The sequence below is a fragment of the Aethalodelphis obliquidens genome, unplaced genomic scaffold (assembly GCF_003676395.1).
Source record: "Aethalodelphis obliquidens isolate GAN/ISIS:26980383/991018 unplaced genomic scaffold, ASM367639v1 scaffold55, whole genome shotgun sequence".
NCBI lineage: Eukaryota > Metazoa > Chordata > Mammalia > Artiodactyla > Delphinidae > Aethalodelphis > Aethalodelphis obliquidens.
The window spans coordinates 12,064,865-12,085,236 of NW_020837999.1; the positions used below are offsets into that span (position 1 = coordinate 12,064,865).

A 20,372-nucleotide genomic window follows, 5' to 3' on the forward strand; every position below is an offset into this window, starting at 1 on the left:
TCTAGGAGGTGCCAAAGGGAGCGAGCAGTGGCTGCAAACTCCTGGCCCAAATCCGGTGGGCAGAAGAGTTTGGTGATAAGTGTGGCTCAGCAGGACACGGGAGAGCCACGGAGATGACGTGAGGTCCCACAAGGGGAGACATTTCCAAATAGACCAGGCCTTCAGGAGTGTTAAAATCTCTACCACCTGGCTAAAGGAATTGTATTAACTCTTTCTATCCAAGTGGGATTTAAATTTCTTTTAAATGTCATGTGATAGAAGAGGTGTAGACGCCTAAAACTCTGAAGTGGTACCATTTTTGAGTCAGATAAAGAAGGTGCATCAGTAAGGAAAGGATGTAAAAGGCTTCCAAGTTTGTCTAATATGTCAGAGACTCTATCGTTTATTAAACTGACGTAAGCAATTAATCAGAAATTAGTCCTGGACAATCTGGAGAAAACACCAGAAAGTATATGACTCTAGCTGCATGGCTAACACCAAATAGAGATCCTCCATGTGGAACCAGCTATCACGTTGTGTTTAAAAATCATCGCAGGTTCCAAGCTGAGCATCCAGTAAGACTGATAAGGTATAATCGCCCCAGACTCAGCTAACACTTACATTATTGCTTCACAGAGACCCCAATTCACCTGAGCAATATAAATGAAGAAAGGAAGGAGGTTATTGGCTTCTTTCTGCTCTGTGCCTCTGGGCCACATCTTCTGGCTCCCCCAGGCCGGGGGGAGGTGCAGGAAGGTGAGACTAAACGTAGGTTTTCATAGACCTAATTGTACTTGCTAAGCACTTAGGTGTGTGACCAATCACTGCAGTGACTGGTGAAGAGGCCTAAACTTCTAACTTACCAAAATACCATCTTGCAGAAATGCTAGTGTATTAATATCTTAATGGCCTCTAATGATATCGCAGAGGGACCAGGGAACCCAAAACAGTCCTGCTTCAGGGAGCTTTTCAAAGAGCAGTCGTGTAGGTACATTGTGCCTTGGTCACTCACACACCAGTTAGGGACCCAGAGCTCTGGCCAGGCAACCCTAAGTGTGGTCAAGTGGCTTCCCAGGATACCATGTGGTGGGACTGGCGTCGTTTCTAGAGATCCAGGTCCAAAAATGGAATGGCACCAAAATATCAGGGTAACCACAACATGTTAAAAGACCCTTCTCTGCAGAAAGAGCCATAGACTCCACAGGACGTCCCAGGCTAAGGCTTGGTCTGCGTGGGTTTGCATGGGCTCCACTGATGGAATAGTGGTGGGAGCAGCTGAGCCATTGCCAGGCCCCGAGTGGACCCTCAGACTCCCTCAGGGATGACCCAAGAAGGCCACCAGTCAGTGCAGCGTGATGTTGATGATGGGAGAACCGCCCATCACCCAGGTCTGGAAACCTCACTCCTGTGGCGATCAGCACGTGCGGTGGTGGATAGAAAAGGAAAAGGGAAACCAAGGAAACCGTGATTCTGCTCACTGCCTACAGCAATGGCCTAGGCTGGGGCAGAGGTTGAAACTCTTATCTGGTGAGGTTCCTGGAGTATTTATCATTCTGTTTCTCTATTCCAAGCAAGCTGTTTCCAAGTTTGGCTCTGAGGTCATTGTCTGGAGCACTTGTACAAAACACAGATTCCTGGACTCCAGCCCCAAAGATTCTGACCCAAGAGGTATGCAGTACGCCCAGGAATCTGTTTCTAACACGTGTTCCAGGTGATGCTGGCACAGGGGATCCAAGGACCAGTGTTTGAGAATAACCGCTCTAGTCCACACCGACTCCTTATATCATCAATCACTGAGAATGGGCTGCATCTCATATGCAACACCAAGCATGACCCCGAGATCCCACTCTGACCTGCTGCCCTGTTTCGGGACACGTGTCTCTGAGCTCTGCCCCCTAGTGAGCTCCACAACTGTCCCTTTAGCACATGCACTTCACACGCACTCAACTCAACCAGTGTTTATTGGGCACCTACTATAGGCAAGGCACAGAACCAGATGCTGCTATGGGGAACAGAGACAAGAAGGCTGGGCCTCACCCTCGAGGGGCTCACAGTCTAGTGGGAGAGAGACATACGCACAGGTACTAAAAATACAAGGCAGAATGAGGTGAGCTCTAGAACAGAGGCAAAACCAGTGGGAGGTCAGGGAGCCCAGCAGATCAGATGCTTGATGCAGTGGGTGGTGCTCTGGCCAGTCCCTGGGAGACGGGCAGGATTCGTACAGGTAGGACTGAACAGAGAAGGATATTTCAGGTACAGGAGTAGGTACAGAGCTGGGAGAGTACACTGAACGTTCAAAAGACAGGGGCAGAATGTATGCCTTGACTGAAATATAGGATGCTAAAGGGAAAACAGGTAGCTAAAGCTGGAAAAGTGGTTTGAGGGCAGATGGCAGAGGAGATCGACTTCAATCTGTAGGCAATGGTGAGCCATCGAAGGTTTCTAAGCCAGGGAGGGACATGATCTCATTTCCTCAATTCTCTACGCTGTAATATGTGATTAGCTCTGTTTTCGTTAACTTCACTCCATGGACTTACACCCTTCCCTGGTCTCTGTGGCCACACATACTTTCAGGGCTGCACAAAGCTCCAAAGCAGTGGCCTTAGGCTAAGTAAATGTTGAGCTCACTCAACAGCCTTGCATCGCCTCCACAGAACAAGAAGGACAGCCTTCTAGAATCACTTGACAGTAAGGGGCAGGGCACGAGGAAAATACTCAACGAACTTTTGTTGCCTAAGCATAGCACGGATAAGTTGCAGAGAAAATGGGAGCGCAAAAAGAAAATGGTGGAGAGATGCAGGTGACGAAATTAGCATTATCCAAACTAAACCATCTCCCTGTAGGCTTCTGGTATAACCCCGTTCACTGGGTGGGGAGACTCTGCAGTCTGACTCACTGGGATTAGTAGGTGAGACTTCTAAGAGCTCTACACCTAGCAGGTTCTCTGCTGACAACTTTCCTAGGATCCTGCTTAACTCTCCAGTGAGGAGGGAGACTGGCGCCCACCCCCACCTGGGCTACTACAGCCTGAGAAGGGATGCGAGGTCACTGCTGTCCAGGTAGACACAGCGATGCTGGTCAGCGAGGGCTCCCCCAGAACCTCCACACCAGCCGAAGCAGGAGCCTGGGTGGAGAGGGGCGAAGTCACAGCTGGATTACCCAGGAGAAACGCTCCTGGGGAGCCGGCGTGCACCTCTGAGCCCGACCCGGAAGGGCCCCCGCCACCGTTACTGATGGTCCACAGGCACGGGTAGGGGCTGCAGAGAAACAGAGAGAGAGAGAGAGAGAGAAAATGCTTGTCGACACACCCAGGAAGGATTGCCACCTGGCAAGCACGCACACAGTGCTGAGAGGGGCACAGGTCTAGGAAGAGGGCATCGGACCATGGCGTTATTTCTAGCTCTGACACACACTGGCCCAGTTTCTGCAGAGAAGCAGCAGGATGTAGTAGAATAAACATATGATTAGGTGTCCTGAGACCCGCATTTTGATGCTGGCCCTACCTCTAGCAAGTTGTTCAGTTCTGAACATGCATTTTATTTCTCTAGGCCTCACTTGCCACCTGTGTAAATGGACAGGGGAGTGAAAGGATGATATTTGGGCAGCATGATCTGTGAGTAAGATCCCTCACTGACCAAGAGAGGTGATGTGGCCTAATAGCCAGGACACATTGTTGTCAGAAAACCTAGGTTTGAACCCTCGCACTACCACTTGTTAGCTCTGTGACTTTGATCAAATTATTTAAGGTATGAGCCTCAGTTTCCTCATCCTCAAGATTTGGAGTGATAATTAGACATACCTTACAGATGTTGTTATGAGGATTAAATTAAAAAATGAGTATGTGATGTCTAACACATAGGATTCAGTAAATGATGGTTCTTATAATTAATTCTCCCATTCCAGGTTTCTACCTGTCAGCTCTGGTCCCTGGTAGAAAGGCTGGGGAGCTGTACCACTATCTTGGACTTCTCTTATCCTATGTCACTGGTTCACAAACTTGACTGCACACGGGAATCACTTAGCGAATTAAAAAAAAAAAAAAAAAAAAAACCGATGCCTGGGTTCTATCCCCCGAGACTCTCATCTAATTAGTCTGGCATGCGGTATCAGAAGTTTTTAAAGCTTCTCTGTTCACTGTCATGTGCAGCCTATTTTGTACCTTCACATAGAACCTAGATGAAAATGACTACAGGTGACACAGGCAGAATAACCTCCAGTGCTTTAGTCCTCACCATGCTCTGACTTTTCAGAGTCCCCATTTTGCCTGATACTGTATTGCTTGATAATAGGCTCATTACCTAATGTCAGTACTGAACACATTTGTTTTTCTCTAGCAAAACCTTTATAGCATCAGCAGTGGGTTAAACATGCCACTGATGAAGCCAGAGGTAGCAATGCCACCCTGCACTCTCTGCCGTATTTCAGATACCGCAGACCTCACTGGACCATATGAAACCTGCAGAAACCCAGGCTTTGGGGTTTTGGTGTTTTTGTTTTTGTTTTTTAGCCAGCTCAGCTTGCTGGGATTCTGACCCCAATTCCCCAGTTTCCAGAAGAGACTCTTCTACGATATCAGTCAGATGCTTTCTGATGCTTCCTGGGCCGGTGGGAAAACCACGGGCTCTGAGTTACATTACTTACTGGATGACCTTCAGGCAGTTTTTTAATGCCTCTGAGCTTTAGTTTCTCCATCAGGAAAATAGGAATTTTAATAGCAGCCTTATGGATGTCTTTGAATCCTATAAATGACTTACATAAAGGATCTAGTACAAAACTTGGCACATGGTTGTTTAATATCTTCAAAGACACTCTTTCCCTCACTTTCTACACAGTCCCAGTCAGTGCATTTCCCTGAGGTCCTCCTGTCAAGCACTGTTCAATAGGCTAAACTTTTGAGTAGCCACATTTTAAAAAGAAAAAGAATGAAAAGAAAACAATGAACTTACTGTTAATAATATTTTATGTAACTGAGAATATTCAAAATGTTATCATTTCCACATGCATTCGGTATTAAAAACTTGTTGAGATTTTTATTCTTTGTTTTGTACTAAGTCTTCAAAATTCTGTGTGTTACACTTACAGCACATCTCAGTTCGGAACAGCTGCATTTCAAGGGTCCAGAGCCAGAGGCGGCTGGGGGCTGCTGCATTGAACAGTACAACACTAGACCCTCGGGGGCCCCAGCAACATTAACAACAAAATCAAGATCACAGTTTACAGCAACACCTGGAAGCTGGTTAAAAATGCAGAATCTCAGGCCTCAACCCAAACCTATTAATCAGACTGTACAGTTGAACAACATCCCAGGTGATTCTAATGCACTTTAAAGTGTGAGAAGCACTGCTGTGGATCAAAGTTCTACCTTCCCCAAACTTTTTCTAGACCTGCAAGTCATAAGTCATCTACCATCTGCCCCCTCCACCGCCAAAAATAAAGGATGGGGACATCTTTTCATTTTGAATCCCCTTTTGGACCTTCTCAAAATTCTGCCTACTTACATTGAACATAACAGCTGACATGTATATATTGATAGAATGTTACTGCTTACAACACATTATAATGCTTTTTCTAATTTGGGTGCTCACCGTACCCTACAGGGTAGCTCACATTATTGCCATGTTACAGATAAGAAAGCTGAAGCTCAGTGAGGCTAAGAAAATTGCCCAAAGTCAATAAGGAGTAAAACTGGGGCTCAAGCCCACATTTGTCAGACCCCAGGCCCCTTCCCTTTCCCCTCCACCACGCGGATTTCCAGTCAGAACTGAATGCAGGTCTCTGATGTGAGAGGTATGCCATGGGTCCTACAAGCTGCACTCAGCCCTATTGCCTGGGTTGAGGCCCGGACACCCAAAATCTGTCCCCCTGTTAGAATGAACAGCTTGTAAGGATATGGACAATCAAGGGTCTTGAATTCTCAGTGTGTATTTACACTTTTCTCCTTCAGTTTCCCAATATTCGGTATCTATCTGCTACCACCACAGTTCACAGTATTTCTTCCTGGTTCGAGATAAATGATTCCAGGCCATAATATCTTTTCCCTTCTAAAAATAAAATACGGAAGCTACAAAGAAAAGAGTACATGACTGAGCACGTGCTTTCCCACCACCCTTTCTCCAGGGATGAAAAGTTGATCCTGTCGTTACTTCCACTTCCTAGTGGCTTAGAAGTCAGGACAATAGCTTAGACCAAGCCACCCCAGGAAAAAGAATGAACTCGAGTTCCCAGTGCTAAAGTCAACCCTCAAGACCAATGAGCAAGTTGTTGGTGTTGGGCTTACCTAGGCCCTGGATTGATCGGTCCGCTGGTGTGAGGTACAGACAGGATGCTGGCGTGGGGTGTGGAAGGTAAGGAAGTCCAGCTGTCAGCTCCAGAGAAAACTTGCAGATTATTGCTGGGGCTTTCTATCAAATTCACTTTTGGGAAATAACAACAGTTCAATCGATGGAGCATGGAAAACATAAAGATGGTGACCAATGACATTATCCTAGGTCAAAATATAACCACGGCCTGTGCCACATGTGCCAACGGTTGTTCGTCCTTTCTGAAGGCCACAGAAAGGAGTGTGGAGCTTAGGTTAATTCAGTGTCAGCCATATGTCACGTACCGCTCATCTCTTAATGTTCACAACAATGACTACTCATCGCCATTTTATAGATGAGGCTCAGATAGGTGGGAGGATTTGTCCTTTATGACACAGATCTAGCTCATGTCACTGCACTCACCTCCCCTTTAAAATGGGCCATGTCATCATCTCAAGACAAGCCTAAGGACCACCAGTGTCCCAGATGAGATTCTGAGGACCAGGACCTATCTTCTCAGCAACCCCAAGGAGATTTAAACATCTCAAGAATAGTGCCTTCTGTCTTTGAATCGCCATTTGCATAAATAGTGCCTATACAATAGAGAGGAAGAAGGAAAAGAAGGAGGGGAGGAAGGAGGGGAAAAAGGAAAGAGAGGAAGAGGATTCCATGTATATCTCTGGCCACGTCACTCCTTTTCATGATGTGGCCCTTGCAACTTCCTCAGCTTCAGCTCTTTCATCCACCACCTCGCCACCCCCTCCCTCTACACTCTTTTCTCAAACTATTCCCCAGACAACCTAGGTTCTCTCCTCCTTCTGTGTCTTTGCTCATATCACTCTCTCACCTGGAATGCCCTTCACCTCTGCCTGTATCCCATGTCATCTCTCTTTCACCCCTGCCCACTCCCACCCCTGTCCTTTTCTATTTATTCTTCAAATCTCAACTTAAACGCTAAGCCGTCTGGGTAGATCTAGCTGCTCTTTTTCCTTCATTCCCATAGCACCTTGACTTGTGTGTTCTATAGAATGTTTCTCAAACTTTAATGTGCATAGGAATCACCTGGGGATCTTGTTAAACTGAAGACTCTTTCAGAAGGAGAACCTGAGAGCCTGCATTTCTAACAAGTTCCCAGGAGATGCTGCAGGTCCGAGGACCACATTAGAGCTCTCACTACATTGTATTAGGATTAATTATTTATGTATTCATGTAGCACTGAGCTCCTTCAGGGAAGAAATTAGACCTTAATCACCTTCCTAGCCCCACTGCCTAGAAGAGTGCCTGGTGCATAGCATTTGCTCAGAAGATGTGTTTTGTGTGCTGACCATGGGAAAGAACCAGAAAGTAGATGAGAACCTGCTCAGTTTCTGATACATTAACCTACATTTTCTCCCTTCCTGGCAGCAGCTATCAAGGCTGCCGAGAGTAGCAGGTGATGGGGCACAGGGACAGATACCTGGTGACCAGCAAAGCCCTCTGCAGGTACAGAGCTCAGAGTGTCCCTGAGGCTGGAACTTTAACACTCTCCTCCATCTCCCATGCCATGAACTTTACCTATTTGTTTCATTTAGTGTCAGTCTACCCATATGAGAATAGAATCTCTTTGAGAGGTAGGTATTAATTTATTTTGTTCATGGACAAAACCTGGCTCATAGTCAACCCTCAATAAATATTTGCTGCATGAATAACTGAATGAGAAATCAACCCTTGGTTTCATGTCTCCCTTCCTTCATACAAATCTAATAACCAGGCAAGATCTGGGCTTACATAGGCCAAGGCAGACAAGGCAGCAGTCAATGAGGAAGAAACTACACAAACAACAGCATCAGCTTAAAAACTAATCAGACTGCAAAAATTATCAAGGTTGAATTTGCACGCCTCCAACTGAATCAGACCAAAGCAAGGATGTTGAGTCATCCACCTTCCCAGAGACCTTCTTAATAGCTCTCCAATACTGGGCCCAGTATTCCCTGGACTGAGCCATACACTGCAAATGTAGAAAAGAGCCATGTGAGGGCAATGAGCTGAGCGTCTCAGAGTCCCACGGCTTAACTTGGCTTTTAGAGATGCAGCCTGAAACTGCTCAGTACATCAGCGCCCTGGGAGGAGGACTTTCACAACCATTAGAAACTGGGTGTCTCCCCGTTTTTGTAATTATTTGAAGTAATTACAAAACACTAATAATGTTGTAACTATATAATCAACTATTAGTATATAAAATAAAAAATTAAAATATTAATACACAATAATTTTACATATATTAGATGAAAGGGATTCTATCTTCAGATATTTCCCCATTTCTAGCTGTTTATCCATTTCTCACCACCACCACCGACACCCACACCCCCAAGGGTTTAATTAGCAGAGTCACACACCTGAGGGAGAGTGGTTTCTGTGCATGTACGCAGAAGGGTATGGAGCCTGCCGGTGGTGTCCTCGGAGGCCAGAATAGTGCTCACAGCCGTGGTGGGTGTGGGGAGCAGACAGAGGCAAAGGAGTAGCATACTGGTAATTGGCGTTTCCTGCTGTGCATACTCCATCCGGATTGGAAAAGATCCAGCCTCCCACTAGAAGAGACAAGAGGAAGACACAGAGAATGACTCTGAACTTCCACACCAAAATCAGGTTACCAGCCACTTTGCATAGTTATGTTTCTGTGTGAATGACACAATGTCTGTCCACATGGAGTTACATACCACCACCCCCACTGCCACTCCCCTTCTATGTTAGCAGTAAAGTTGGCTTCTTTGGAAGTGGATGAGGAAGCAAAGTTGGCTTCTTTGGAAGTGGATGACAGGTCCTATCAAAGTTTGCAAAACCTCTTAAGAAATACTGTGGAATCACAGCTATATAAAATATTATTTGAATGTACAAGTCAATAGAAGTGCAAAAGTTAAGTTGCTTCTGACTTAATTGGGTTAAATTAAAAGTCAGTCTAAGAAGGAGGTATTAGATGTATATCCTACTCACTGATCTACAGCTACCAAATGTTTAATTTGGTTACCCAGAAAGAGTGAAGGCCTCTCTGTTTCTGCCCAGTGGGAAGGTATCTTTAGTTCTCACTCCAAGCATGAGGAGACATGATCCCTCCCATCACCACCCCACAAAGAGGATCCTGAAAGCAAAAAGAGAGAGAGCTGGCTAGACAATTTGACAAGAATCTTGTGACACATTTTAGAAAACTGCAAAATATTTCACAGAAATGTGTTTGTGAATGACCATCTCAATTGATGCAGAAAAAGCATATGACAAAAGTTAGCACCCTATCGTAATAAAAACACTCAACAAACATAGAATACAAGGAAATTGCCTCAACATAATAAAGGCCATATGGGACAAGCCCACAGCTAACATCATACTCAATGGTAAAAAACTGAAAGTTTTTCTCTAAGATCATGAACAGGACAAGAATATCCACTCTCACCACTTCCATTCAACATAGTACTGGAGCAAACTGGAAAAAAGGAAAAGAAAGAAAGAAAAAGCATCCGAATTGGAAAAGAAGAATAAAATTATCTCTGTTCACAGATGACACAATCTTACATGTAGAAAACCCTAAATATTTCACACACACAAAAAAACTTTTGGAACTAACAAACAAATTCAGCAAAGTTGCAGGATACAAAATCAACACACAAAAATCAGTTGCATTTCTACACACTAACCATGAACGATCTGAAAAGTAAACTAAGAAAACAATTCCATTTAGAATAGCATTGAAAAGAGGAAAGTACTTTGGAATAAATTCTACCAAGGAGGCAAAAGACTTGTACACTGAAAACTACTAAACATTGATGAAAGAAATTAAAGAAGATACAAATAAGTGGAAAGACATCCTATGTTCATGGATTGGAAGACTTAATATTATTAAAATGTTCATACTACCCAAAGCAATCTTTATCAAAATCCCAATGGCATTTTTGTCAGAAACATAAAGCAATACTAAAATTCTAGTATTCTAGCTAGTTGGTGAAAGTATGTGCTTCTTGTTCCAGGGCCTGTATTACTAAGTCTCAATCTTTTCCCATGAATTCACTTGAAGTAGAGCCTTCTACTCAGAATGTTCACTAAATTTTTTTTATTGTGGCAAAAAAAAATGACATAAAATGCACCCTCACAACAATTTCCACATGTACAGTATAATATTGTTAACCACAGGCACATTTTAGTGCAACAGATTCCCAACACCATTTGCTGAAGAGACTATCCTTTCCCCATCATGTAATCTTGGCACCCTTGTTGAAAATTATTTGACCATATAAGCAGGGTTTATTTCTAGGCTCTCTATTCTTCCATTGGTCTATATGTCTTTATGCCAGTACCATACTATTTAGAGTATTGTAGCTTTGTAATGTGTTTTGAAATCAGGAAGTGTGAGGCCTCTAGCTTTGTTCTTATTTCTCAGGATTGTTTTGGCTATTTGGGGTTCTTTGAGAGTCTATATGAATTTTAGTATCCGGTGATCTCCACATGCAAAAGAAAGAAGTTTAACTCTTATATTACACCATATAAAAAATTTAACTTAACTTAAAACAAATAAATAAAAAAATGTAAGACCTATAAAACTTCTAGAAGAAAACACAGGAGAAAACTTCATGAAATTGGATTTGGCAATGATATCTTGGGTATGACACCAAAACACAGACAACAAAAGCAAAAATAGACAAACTATGTCAAACTTTAAAACTTCTGCACAGCAAAAGAAGCAGTCAACAGAGTGAAAAGGAAATCTACTGAATGGAAGAAAATATTGGCAAACTATATATCTGATAAGGGATTAATGTCTAGAATATATAAAGAACTCCTACAACTCAACAATAAAAACAACAACAAAACTCCAATTAAAAATGAGAAAAGGACTCAAGTAGACATTTCTCCAAAGATATACAAATGACCAATCAGTATATGAAAAGATGTTCAACATCACTATTCATCAGCGAAATGCAAATCAAAACTAGATATCACATCATACTATTAAGATGGCCATTATCCAAAAACAAAAAAAACAAAATAGGAAACAACAAGTGTTGGTGAGAATGTGCAGAAATTAGAACCCTTGTGAACTGCTGGTGGGAATGCAGAATGGTGCAGCTGTCATGGAAAACACTATGGCATTTCCTTTAAAAATTAAAACAGAAGTACTGCATGACCCACCAATCCCATTTCTGGGTATATATCCAAGAGAATTAAAGACATTTGCAAACCTGTGTTCACTGCAGCATTATTCACAGTAGCCAAGAGGTAGAAGTAATCTAAATGACCAACAACAGGTTATTGGATAAGCAAATTTGGTATATACATGCAAGTAAATATTATTTCAGCCTTAAAAAAGAAGGAAATCCTGTCATATGATACAACATGGATGAGCCTTGAGGGACATTAGGCTAAGCAAAAGAAGCCAGTCACAAAAAAACAAATATTGCATGATTCCTCTTACACTAGGTATCTAAAGGATATGCAAATAGAGATAGAAAGTAGAACAGTGGTAGCCAGGGGCTTTGTGGAGCGGGAGATGTGAAGAGATGTAGTTTGGTGAATATATGTAGTTTCAGTCATGCAGGAATGGGGGCGGGGGGCGGGCAGGTGGTTCTGGGAATCTGTTGCACTAAAATGTGCCTGTGGTTAACAATATTATACTGTACATGTGGAAATTGTTGTGAGGGTGCATTTTATGTCATGTTTTTTTGCCACAATAAAAAAAATTTAGTGAACATTCTGAATAGAAGGCTCTACTTCAAGTGAATTCATGGGAAAAAATTGAGACTTAGTAATACAGGCCCTGGAACAAGAAGTACATACTTTCACCAACTAGCTCTCAACTGAGGGGCCCACAGATAAGGATTCAGACACACCAGAGATGTTCCTTAAGAATATTGACGAGGGATTGTCACCAGGGCTTCAGTAATATGGAAATGGAACTTTTATTAAAAACCATTTGCTTAATACTTTTTAAGTATAAGTAAGCAAATTGTACAGAATTCATATTACAAAATGTATGTCAGTCATTCTCAACAAATCCTTTTGTTATCTTCATTTCCTCATTTTTGTATAGACATGTGGCCCAAGGGATCCCTACCTGAACAATAGATCAAGATTCAGGTGTCCAGTGAGCAAAGCTAGGCAAGTGGTCCCACAGAACTGGACTTTTGTCCATGTAGTTTGCCGCATATAAGGTATATACCTTAAGAAGCTTACTAAGAAGACTGCAACATATGACCTTTGAAAAGGTATGGTTCCACATGTGATACTATCCTATACAAAAATGCTTTTTATTCCAGGTCACTTAAAAAGTGCTTTTTCTATGGATAAATTTCTAGAAATATACAATCTCCCAAGACTGAATCAGGAAGAAATAGAAAATATGAACAAATTGATTACCAGTAATGAAATTGAATCAGTAATCAAAAAACTCCCAACAAACAAAAGTCCAGGACCAGACCACTTTACAGTTTAATTCTACCAAATATTTCAAAAAGTTAACACCTATCCTTCTCAACTATCCCAAAAGCTGAAGAGGAAGGAATGCTTCTGAACTCATTCTATGAGTCCAGCATCACCCTGATACCAAAACCAGACAAAAGCACCACAAACAAGAAAATTACAAAACAAAACAAAAAGGAAAAAACAACAAAAAAGAAAATTACAGGCCAATATCTCTGATGAACATAGATGTAAAAATGCTCCAAAAAATTAGCAAACTAAATTCAACAGTATATAAAAAGGATTATATATCATGATCAAGTAGGATTTATCCCAGAGATGCAAGGATGGTTTGATATCTATAAATCAATGAATGTGATACACATTAATAAACTGAAAAATAAAAATCATATGATCATCTGCATAGAGGTAAAAAAAAGCTTTTGACAAAATATAACATCCATTTATGATAATAACTTTTAACAAAGTGGGCATAGTGGGAACATACCTCAACATATTAAGACCATATATTGACAAGCCCACAGCTAACATCATACTCAATGATGAAAAGCTGAAAGCATTTTCTCTAAGATCAGGAACAAGACAAGTGTGCCCACCCTTGCCACTTTTATTCACCATATTATTGGAAGTCCATAGCCACAGCAATCAGACCAGAAAAAGAAATAAAAGGAATCCAAATTTGAAAGGAAGAAGTAAAACTGTCACTGTTTGCAGATGATACTATATAATGAAAATTCTAAAGACACCACCAAAAAATTACTAGAACTAATAAATGAATTCAGTACAGTTGCCGGATACAAAAATAATATACTGAAATCTGTTATTTCTATACACTAACAATGAACTATCAGAAAGAGAAATAAAGAAAACAATCCCATTTATAATTGTATCAAAAAGAATAAAATATCTAGGAATAAATCTAACCAAGGAGGTAAAAGATCTGTACTTGGAAAATTGTAAGACACTGATGAAAGATAGTGAAGATAACACAAACAAATGGAAAGACACACCATGTTCATGGATTGAAGTAATTAATATTGTTAAAATGACCATGCAACCCCAAGGCAATCTACAGATTCAGTGCAATCTCTGTCAAAATACCAAAGATAATTTTCACAGAACTAAAACAAATAATTCTAAAATTTTTATGGAAACACAAAAGACCTTGAATAGCCAAAGCAATCTTGAGAAAGAAGAACAAAGCTGGAGGTATCACGCTCCCTGATTTCAAACTAAACTGCAAAGCTACAATGATCAAAACAGTATGGCACTGGCACAAAAACAGACACATACTTCAATGAAACAGAATAGAGAGCCCAGAAATAAACCTACACTTACATGATCAATTAATCTATGACAAAAGAGGCAAGAATATACAATGGGGAAAAGATAGCCTTTTCAAAAAGTGGTTCTGGGAAAACTAGACAGCTACATGAAAAAGAATCAAACTGGACTACTTTCTCATATCATATACAAAAATAAACTCAAAATGGATTAAAGACTTAAATGGAAGGCCTGAAAGCATAAAATTCATAGGAAAAAACATAGGCAGTAAACTCTTTTGACATTGGTCTTAGCAATATATATATATATATTTTGGATCTGTCTTCTCAGGAAAGGGAAACAAAAGCAAAAATAAACAAATGAGACTACATCAAGCTAAAAAGCTTTTGCACAGAGAAAAAACAAAAAGGCCACCTACTGAATGAGAGAAGATATTTGCAAATTATATATCTGGTTAATATCCAAAATATACAAAGAACTCATACAACTAATCATCAAAAAAGCAAACAAGCCAACTGAAAAATTGGAAGAGGAACTGAAGAGACATTTTTCCAAAGCAGACCTACAGACGGGCAACAGACACATGAAAAGATGCTCAACATCATTAATTATCAGATTAATGCAAATCAAAACCACAATGAGATATTAGCTCACACCTGTCAGAATGGCTATTTTCAAAAAAATAATAAGCGTTTGTGAGGATGTGGAGAAAATGGAACCCTTGTGAGTGGTTGGCAGGAATGTAAACTGGTATAGCCACTATGGAAAACAGTATGGAGTTTCCTCAAAAAATTAAAAATAGGGACTTCCCTGGTGGTCCAGTGGTTAAGAATCCACCCTCCAATGCAGGGGACGTGGGTTCAATCCCTGGTTGGGGAACTAAGATCCCACATGCCGCAGGGCAACTAAGCTCATGCACCACAACTGCTGAGCCCGCACACCGTAGAGCCTGCACGTCACAGCTAGAGAGAAGCCCGTGTGCCACAATGAAAGATCTTGCATGCTGCAGCGAAGATCCTGCGTGCCACAACTAAGACCTGACACAGCCAAATAAATAATTTTTTTAAAAAATTAAGTTAAAAAAATTAAAAATAGAACTACTGTACAATCCAGCAATTCCACTTCTCAGTATTTTTCCAAGGAAAACAAAAACACTAATTGGAAAAGATATATGCACACTTATGTTCATTGCAGCATTATTTACAATAGCTAAGATATGGAAGCAACTTAAGTGACCATCAAGAGACGAATGCATAAAGAAGAGATACAGATATAGATATATCTAGAACTATCTATATCTATAGATAGATAGATAGATAGAGATATAATGAAATATTACTCAGCCATAAAAAAGAATGAAATCTTGCAACAACATGGAAGGACCTACAGGGTATTATGCTAAGTGAAATAAGTCAGATTAAAAAAGTTAAATACCATATGATTTCACTTACACGTGGAATCTAAACAACAAAATAAATGAGCAAACATAACAAAGCAGAATGGACTCATAGATACAGAGAACAAACAGGTGGTTACCAGAGAAGAGGGGGGTGGGGAGGAAATAAATAGGTGAGGGAGATTAAGAGGTACAAACTTCCAGTCACAAATGAGTCATGAGGATGAAATGTACAGCATAGGGAATATAGTCAATAATATTGTAATAATTTTCTATGGTGACAGATGGTAACTAGACAAAAAAAAAAAGACTCCTGAGAAAAGTTTTTTTAAATGCTTTTCTGAGAGCTGCTTCTCTTCATGTGGCTATACTGCCACTTCTGCAATGAAAAATGCACTGAGGTTTAGAGGAAGGAGAGAGTGAGGAATACCATAGCTGGAAAACTGCAGAAGGAATCCTAGCAAGCCACTATCATCTAAATTAAAGAGTATCTCAGACACTGATGCCACTGACTGTGTGTTACTGTTGCAGGTTTAGAGGACCTGCTCCACCATGGGACCTTCTCTCTGATCTGAGACATGGAGAGAGTGGCACCCTGTCAGGAACATCCAACCTACCTGCAGAATCCCAGGTATATTACTCCACTAATACTGCAGCTTTCCAGTCAACAAATGCAGAAGCTTCCTCATATGCAAAGCGATAGCCTTCCTGAGGCATTGCAACAGCGACCAACTCAAAAACTAGCAAGCACTAAGAACAAGGGAAATCCAAAACAGAGAGGCGAGAGCGGAGTGTAAGGGTAGGAGGTACACCCAGAATGCATTTTTACGAGCTCTTTAGCCTCACTGACACTAAAACGAGAGTCTAAGCAACTTACTATTTCCATTCTTCTCTCCTGCCTAGGATTTGAGTAAGCCCCCCATGAGCACTGGTTCTCTCTGGGAATTCTTACAAGGGAATATACTTGTCTTGAGTGGAAGAAATAACCTGTTGGGTCTTGATAGAAGATTTGGGACAAGCCTGAAGCAGTCACGACAGGTAAAAAGTCTGAGTGCAGTGGAGATGCTCCTTGTGTAGCCCCAGGCCTCTCCCACCCAGTGTTCACCCAACTCACAGTGAGAATAGGCCACATGCTGGCTCTCAGACATAGCTTCCGGAACGTCTTTGAGGTGGTTCCTGAAAGAGCAATGAGAGTGCACCATGGCTGTCCAGCTTATTATACAAGTCTAGTATCAAGTACACCCAAGATTCTCTTTGGAGAGCAATACATTTCTTGGAATAAGAAAATCAAACACCTTTTTATCCCTCAGAGTTATCTTTCCCACAATATCCTTCTCCTACTTTACCTACTTGTGCAATTGCTATTTGAATTGCAATTTTATAGTCACTCCAGTTTACCTTATTTACACCTATCCCTATTTAGCTTGATCTTACTGATTTGTGATCAGTGCTCCTGCTGACAAAATTCAAGCAACAAAAACACTAGCTAAGATTTGCATAGGACTTCAGGGCACAATCACATCTGTGATATGCTAGATCCACCAATGATCCTGTGAGAGAGTATTACTACGCCCATTTCGCAGATTTAAAAAATGGGTCCCAGAAAAGTAAACTGATTTATGCAAGCCAGGAAATGTCAAAGCCAGGACTCAAAGCTACGATCTCTCACTCAAAGTCCTAATTTTTTTTTTATTATACTACTTTTCTTATCTGAAAAAGTTATTTCTTCTACATCGTCAAAATTAAATCAAGTATTGACAGCACAGACCCCTGTGACACATCACTGTAAATATCTGTCTACTAATCTAGAGCCTTTAAGATGAAAAGGAAAAATTAGACAGTTATAGGAGTTAGTGTAAAGATTTGAAACAGACAATAAAATCTGAACACTTCAAAGGAAATCATTCACACCCCCAAAAGTCTCTGACTTCTCTTCTCTCAGACCTGAAAGACATGAGCCTCTCACCTTTACGAATATCTCATATGAATTACTCACCTTTCCTAGGTGAAATCTAGTTTTTTTAAAAAAAAACTTATTGAAATCATATTATTCAGATAATTGTAGGAAAGACAGAGTGAATTATTAAAAATTTAAATCACTTATTTTTTTTAATGGGATTGTACTACTTTTAAGAATCTGTAGTAAAACAGGGCTAATGAAACATGGCCAGTTCCGGGATCTCCTGGACCCATATTATAAGGGACAGGTAATTATGAGTTTGTTCTATTTTGCTGATTTTGTTGGACATTGAATTGAATATTAAAAACATGCTTCTATCAAAGGTAATGCAAGTGCTACTAGCTAGTTCCTTTTAAGATGATTATAAATTTCACATTTACAGAAATCATAAGATTTCACTGAAATTTCTCTACTCACCTTTCCTTAGCATCCAAGAAGGCTTTGGCAAAAGGGTTGTACTTGATTTTGAGAGCTGTTATCTTGTGTTTACAAAGACAAGAAGTGTTAGTGAAAGTAGAACATGCATGGGCAGACAGAACCCTTTATCTTCACCTGTGAATTTCTGTAAAATCAGAATAATTCTCCTTTCTCTTTTTTTCTCCCTCTCCATGTCTCTTTGCTTACTTCTGCACAAAATCACTATTGCACTGTCCAACAAGAAACGTTTTATTGTCACATGTGGTAAAAATGCCAAATATAGTATAAAGTGAGCAAAGAAAGGACAAAGCATTAGACATGCACAAGCCTTATGTGCCAAACCCAGCATTCATTCCATTACTCATTCATTCTTTTCAACAACAATTGAACACCTACCATCTGTCAGTTAGTTTTCCAGTCACTGAGACACAGAGGAGAGTTATACAGGTGAGAACCTGCCTCCAGAGTCTTGAGTACAGACTAGTAGCAACTCCCTAACTCTTAAATAATCACTTACCCTTTGGGCCATGTTAACACAAAAAGCAAACTATCACTTCCAACCACTGTCACTCTTTATCCCCCCTGGCCTTAGCCTGCTTCATTTTTCTTCAGAGCCATCTGACCAAATATATATATATGTTTGGTTTTCATCTCTCCCCACTGGGATTTAAGTGCCTTGAGGACAGTGCAGTATTACCAGCATGTAGTAATGCTCAGCAAATATTTGCTGAATAAAGGAAGATTTTGGCTCCCTTATCCACCCCTGTGGCCACTCTCCTCTCAGGGTGCATCTACATCAAATTGGCAGGGATCCGTCATCAGGAGACGGAGGCTCTGAGGTTAGACTTTCCTGAGCTTGATTCCCCTGAGGCATGTTCAAGACCAGAATTACAGCATCAGGCTGGTAGCTTGCTGGAGGTGTGGCCTTAGCCCTGCTTGTAGTTCAGAGGGAACTGTCCAGCCCATGTCTAGGAAAAGCTTCTGAGCACTTACCCAGAGGGCAACCAGACGACAGGTTCCACCAGCCACGCACTAAGAGAGCAGGCAGCATGTAAGTGGATAAGGGGCATTGCCCGGAGGCCAGAGGAGGCCAGGATGGGGTCCCCAACTCCTCCCTACTTTCCAAAATTGCAAAAGCCCACCCTCCCCTCATAGACCCAGACTCCATCCTACAGAGAGTAGCAGAGGGAGGAGGGCAATCTGATGAACAAAGTGGTTCAGCCTATAAAAACTGAACAGTACTTGAGGGCCTATTTAAATTATCAGGTATTTAGTTAATTTCTCTTCCCACTGACCTGCTGGAGGGGCTCAGCTAAGAGGCCAGATTACCTATAGAAGAGAAATTACATTTCCCTGCACGTCTGTGCAACTAATTTCACCTGTAGGCACTAAGGCAGCAGTTTCCAAACCTGGATGATTATCAGAATCCTTTAAGGGGACTCTTAAAACTACAGATTCTGGGCACCGTCACTGGAGATTCTGACTCAGTTGGCTGGGTGGGATGCCAAAAATCTTTTAAAGCTTCCCAAGAGGGCTTCCCTGGTGGCGCAGTGGTTGGGAGTCCGCCTGCCGATGCAGGGGACACGGGTTCGTGCCCCGGTCCAGGAGGATCCCACATGCCGCGGAGCGGCTGGGCCCGTGAGCCATGGCCGCTGGGCCTGCGCGTCCAGAGCCTGTACTCCGCAACGGGAGAGGCCACAACAGTGAGAGGCCCGCGTACCGCCAAAAACCAACAAAAAAAAAATGTTTAGGGGTGGAGGAGGGATAGATTGGGAGTTTGGGGTTAGATGCAAACTATTACATATAGAATGGATAAACAACAAGGTCCTACTGTAGAGCACAGGGAACTAACTATGTTCAATATGCTGAGATAAACCATAATGGAAAAGAATATAAAAAAGAATGTATATGTATAACTGAATCACTTTGCTGTAGAGCAGAAATTAACAACATTGTAAATCAACTATACTCCAGTAAAACAAATTTTTAAGTTTAATCAGAAAGAATCCAACCCATCAGGTGTCCTGGTGACCAGCAGGCCTGGAAACTCCTAAAGTATGTGGATGGACCAAATAATCCTGCTCCCACAGAGTTCACGGAGACCAGATTCTGGCTACTCTGCTCTAACCACCAGAGGGGCTCAAGTTAAGCAGGAAAAGACCTACATGTGCTCCAAAAAAGCTAACAAGTGGGACAGATAGCATCACACAAACCCGAAGAAGATGCGCGATTGGATCAATTCCCACAGATTTGCTTTAAAATAGGAGAGACACGCAGCTCTTTGTGGGCCAAGGGCCTGGAAACAAAGACTTCTGAGTTTCTGCTAATTGTATTACAATGCACAGCTGTGCCTTATTGGCACCAGGAAAAGAAGCACTGGCGGGCCTTTGGCAAATGAGGAGGAGGGTGTGGAAAGCGACTACTGCACTGTTTAACTTCACTTTTGCTGAGTGTATCTGAGTCCTGGAAAACCTACCTTTCATCCATGCTTGGTCATGGCAATAAAAGCACCACCACCCAATCCTACCACATTCTCCCAGGTGACATCTACACACACACACACACACACACACACACACACACACACACACACACA

The 20,372-nt window shown here is 41.6% G+C and overlaps 1 protein-coding gene across 1 annotated transcript in view; it reads right to left on the reverse strand.

Moving 5' to 3' along the window:
• Positions 1-1,152: 1,152 nt before the first annotated feature.
• Positions 1,153-20,372, reverse strand: part of TBX19 (T-box transcription factor 19) — a 31,059-nt gene continuing 11,839 nt past the window's right edge. The window contains exons 4-8 of the mRNA XM_027086389.1: positions 17,777-17,838; positions 16,514-16,575; positions 8,654-8,845; positions 6,257-6,392; positions 1,153-3,236 (exon numbers count right to left, since the gene is read on the reverse strand). Of these exons, the coding sequence (XP_026942190.1) occupies positions 2,951-3,236; positions 6,257-6,392; positions 8,654-8,845; positions 16,514-16,575; positions 17,777-17,838 (738 nt within the window). The 3' untranslated portion in view covers positions 1,153-2,950. The remainder of the gene's footprint in view (positions 3,237-6,256; positions 6,393-8,653; positions 8,846-16,513; positions 16,576-17,776; positions 17,839-20,372) is intronic.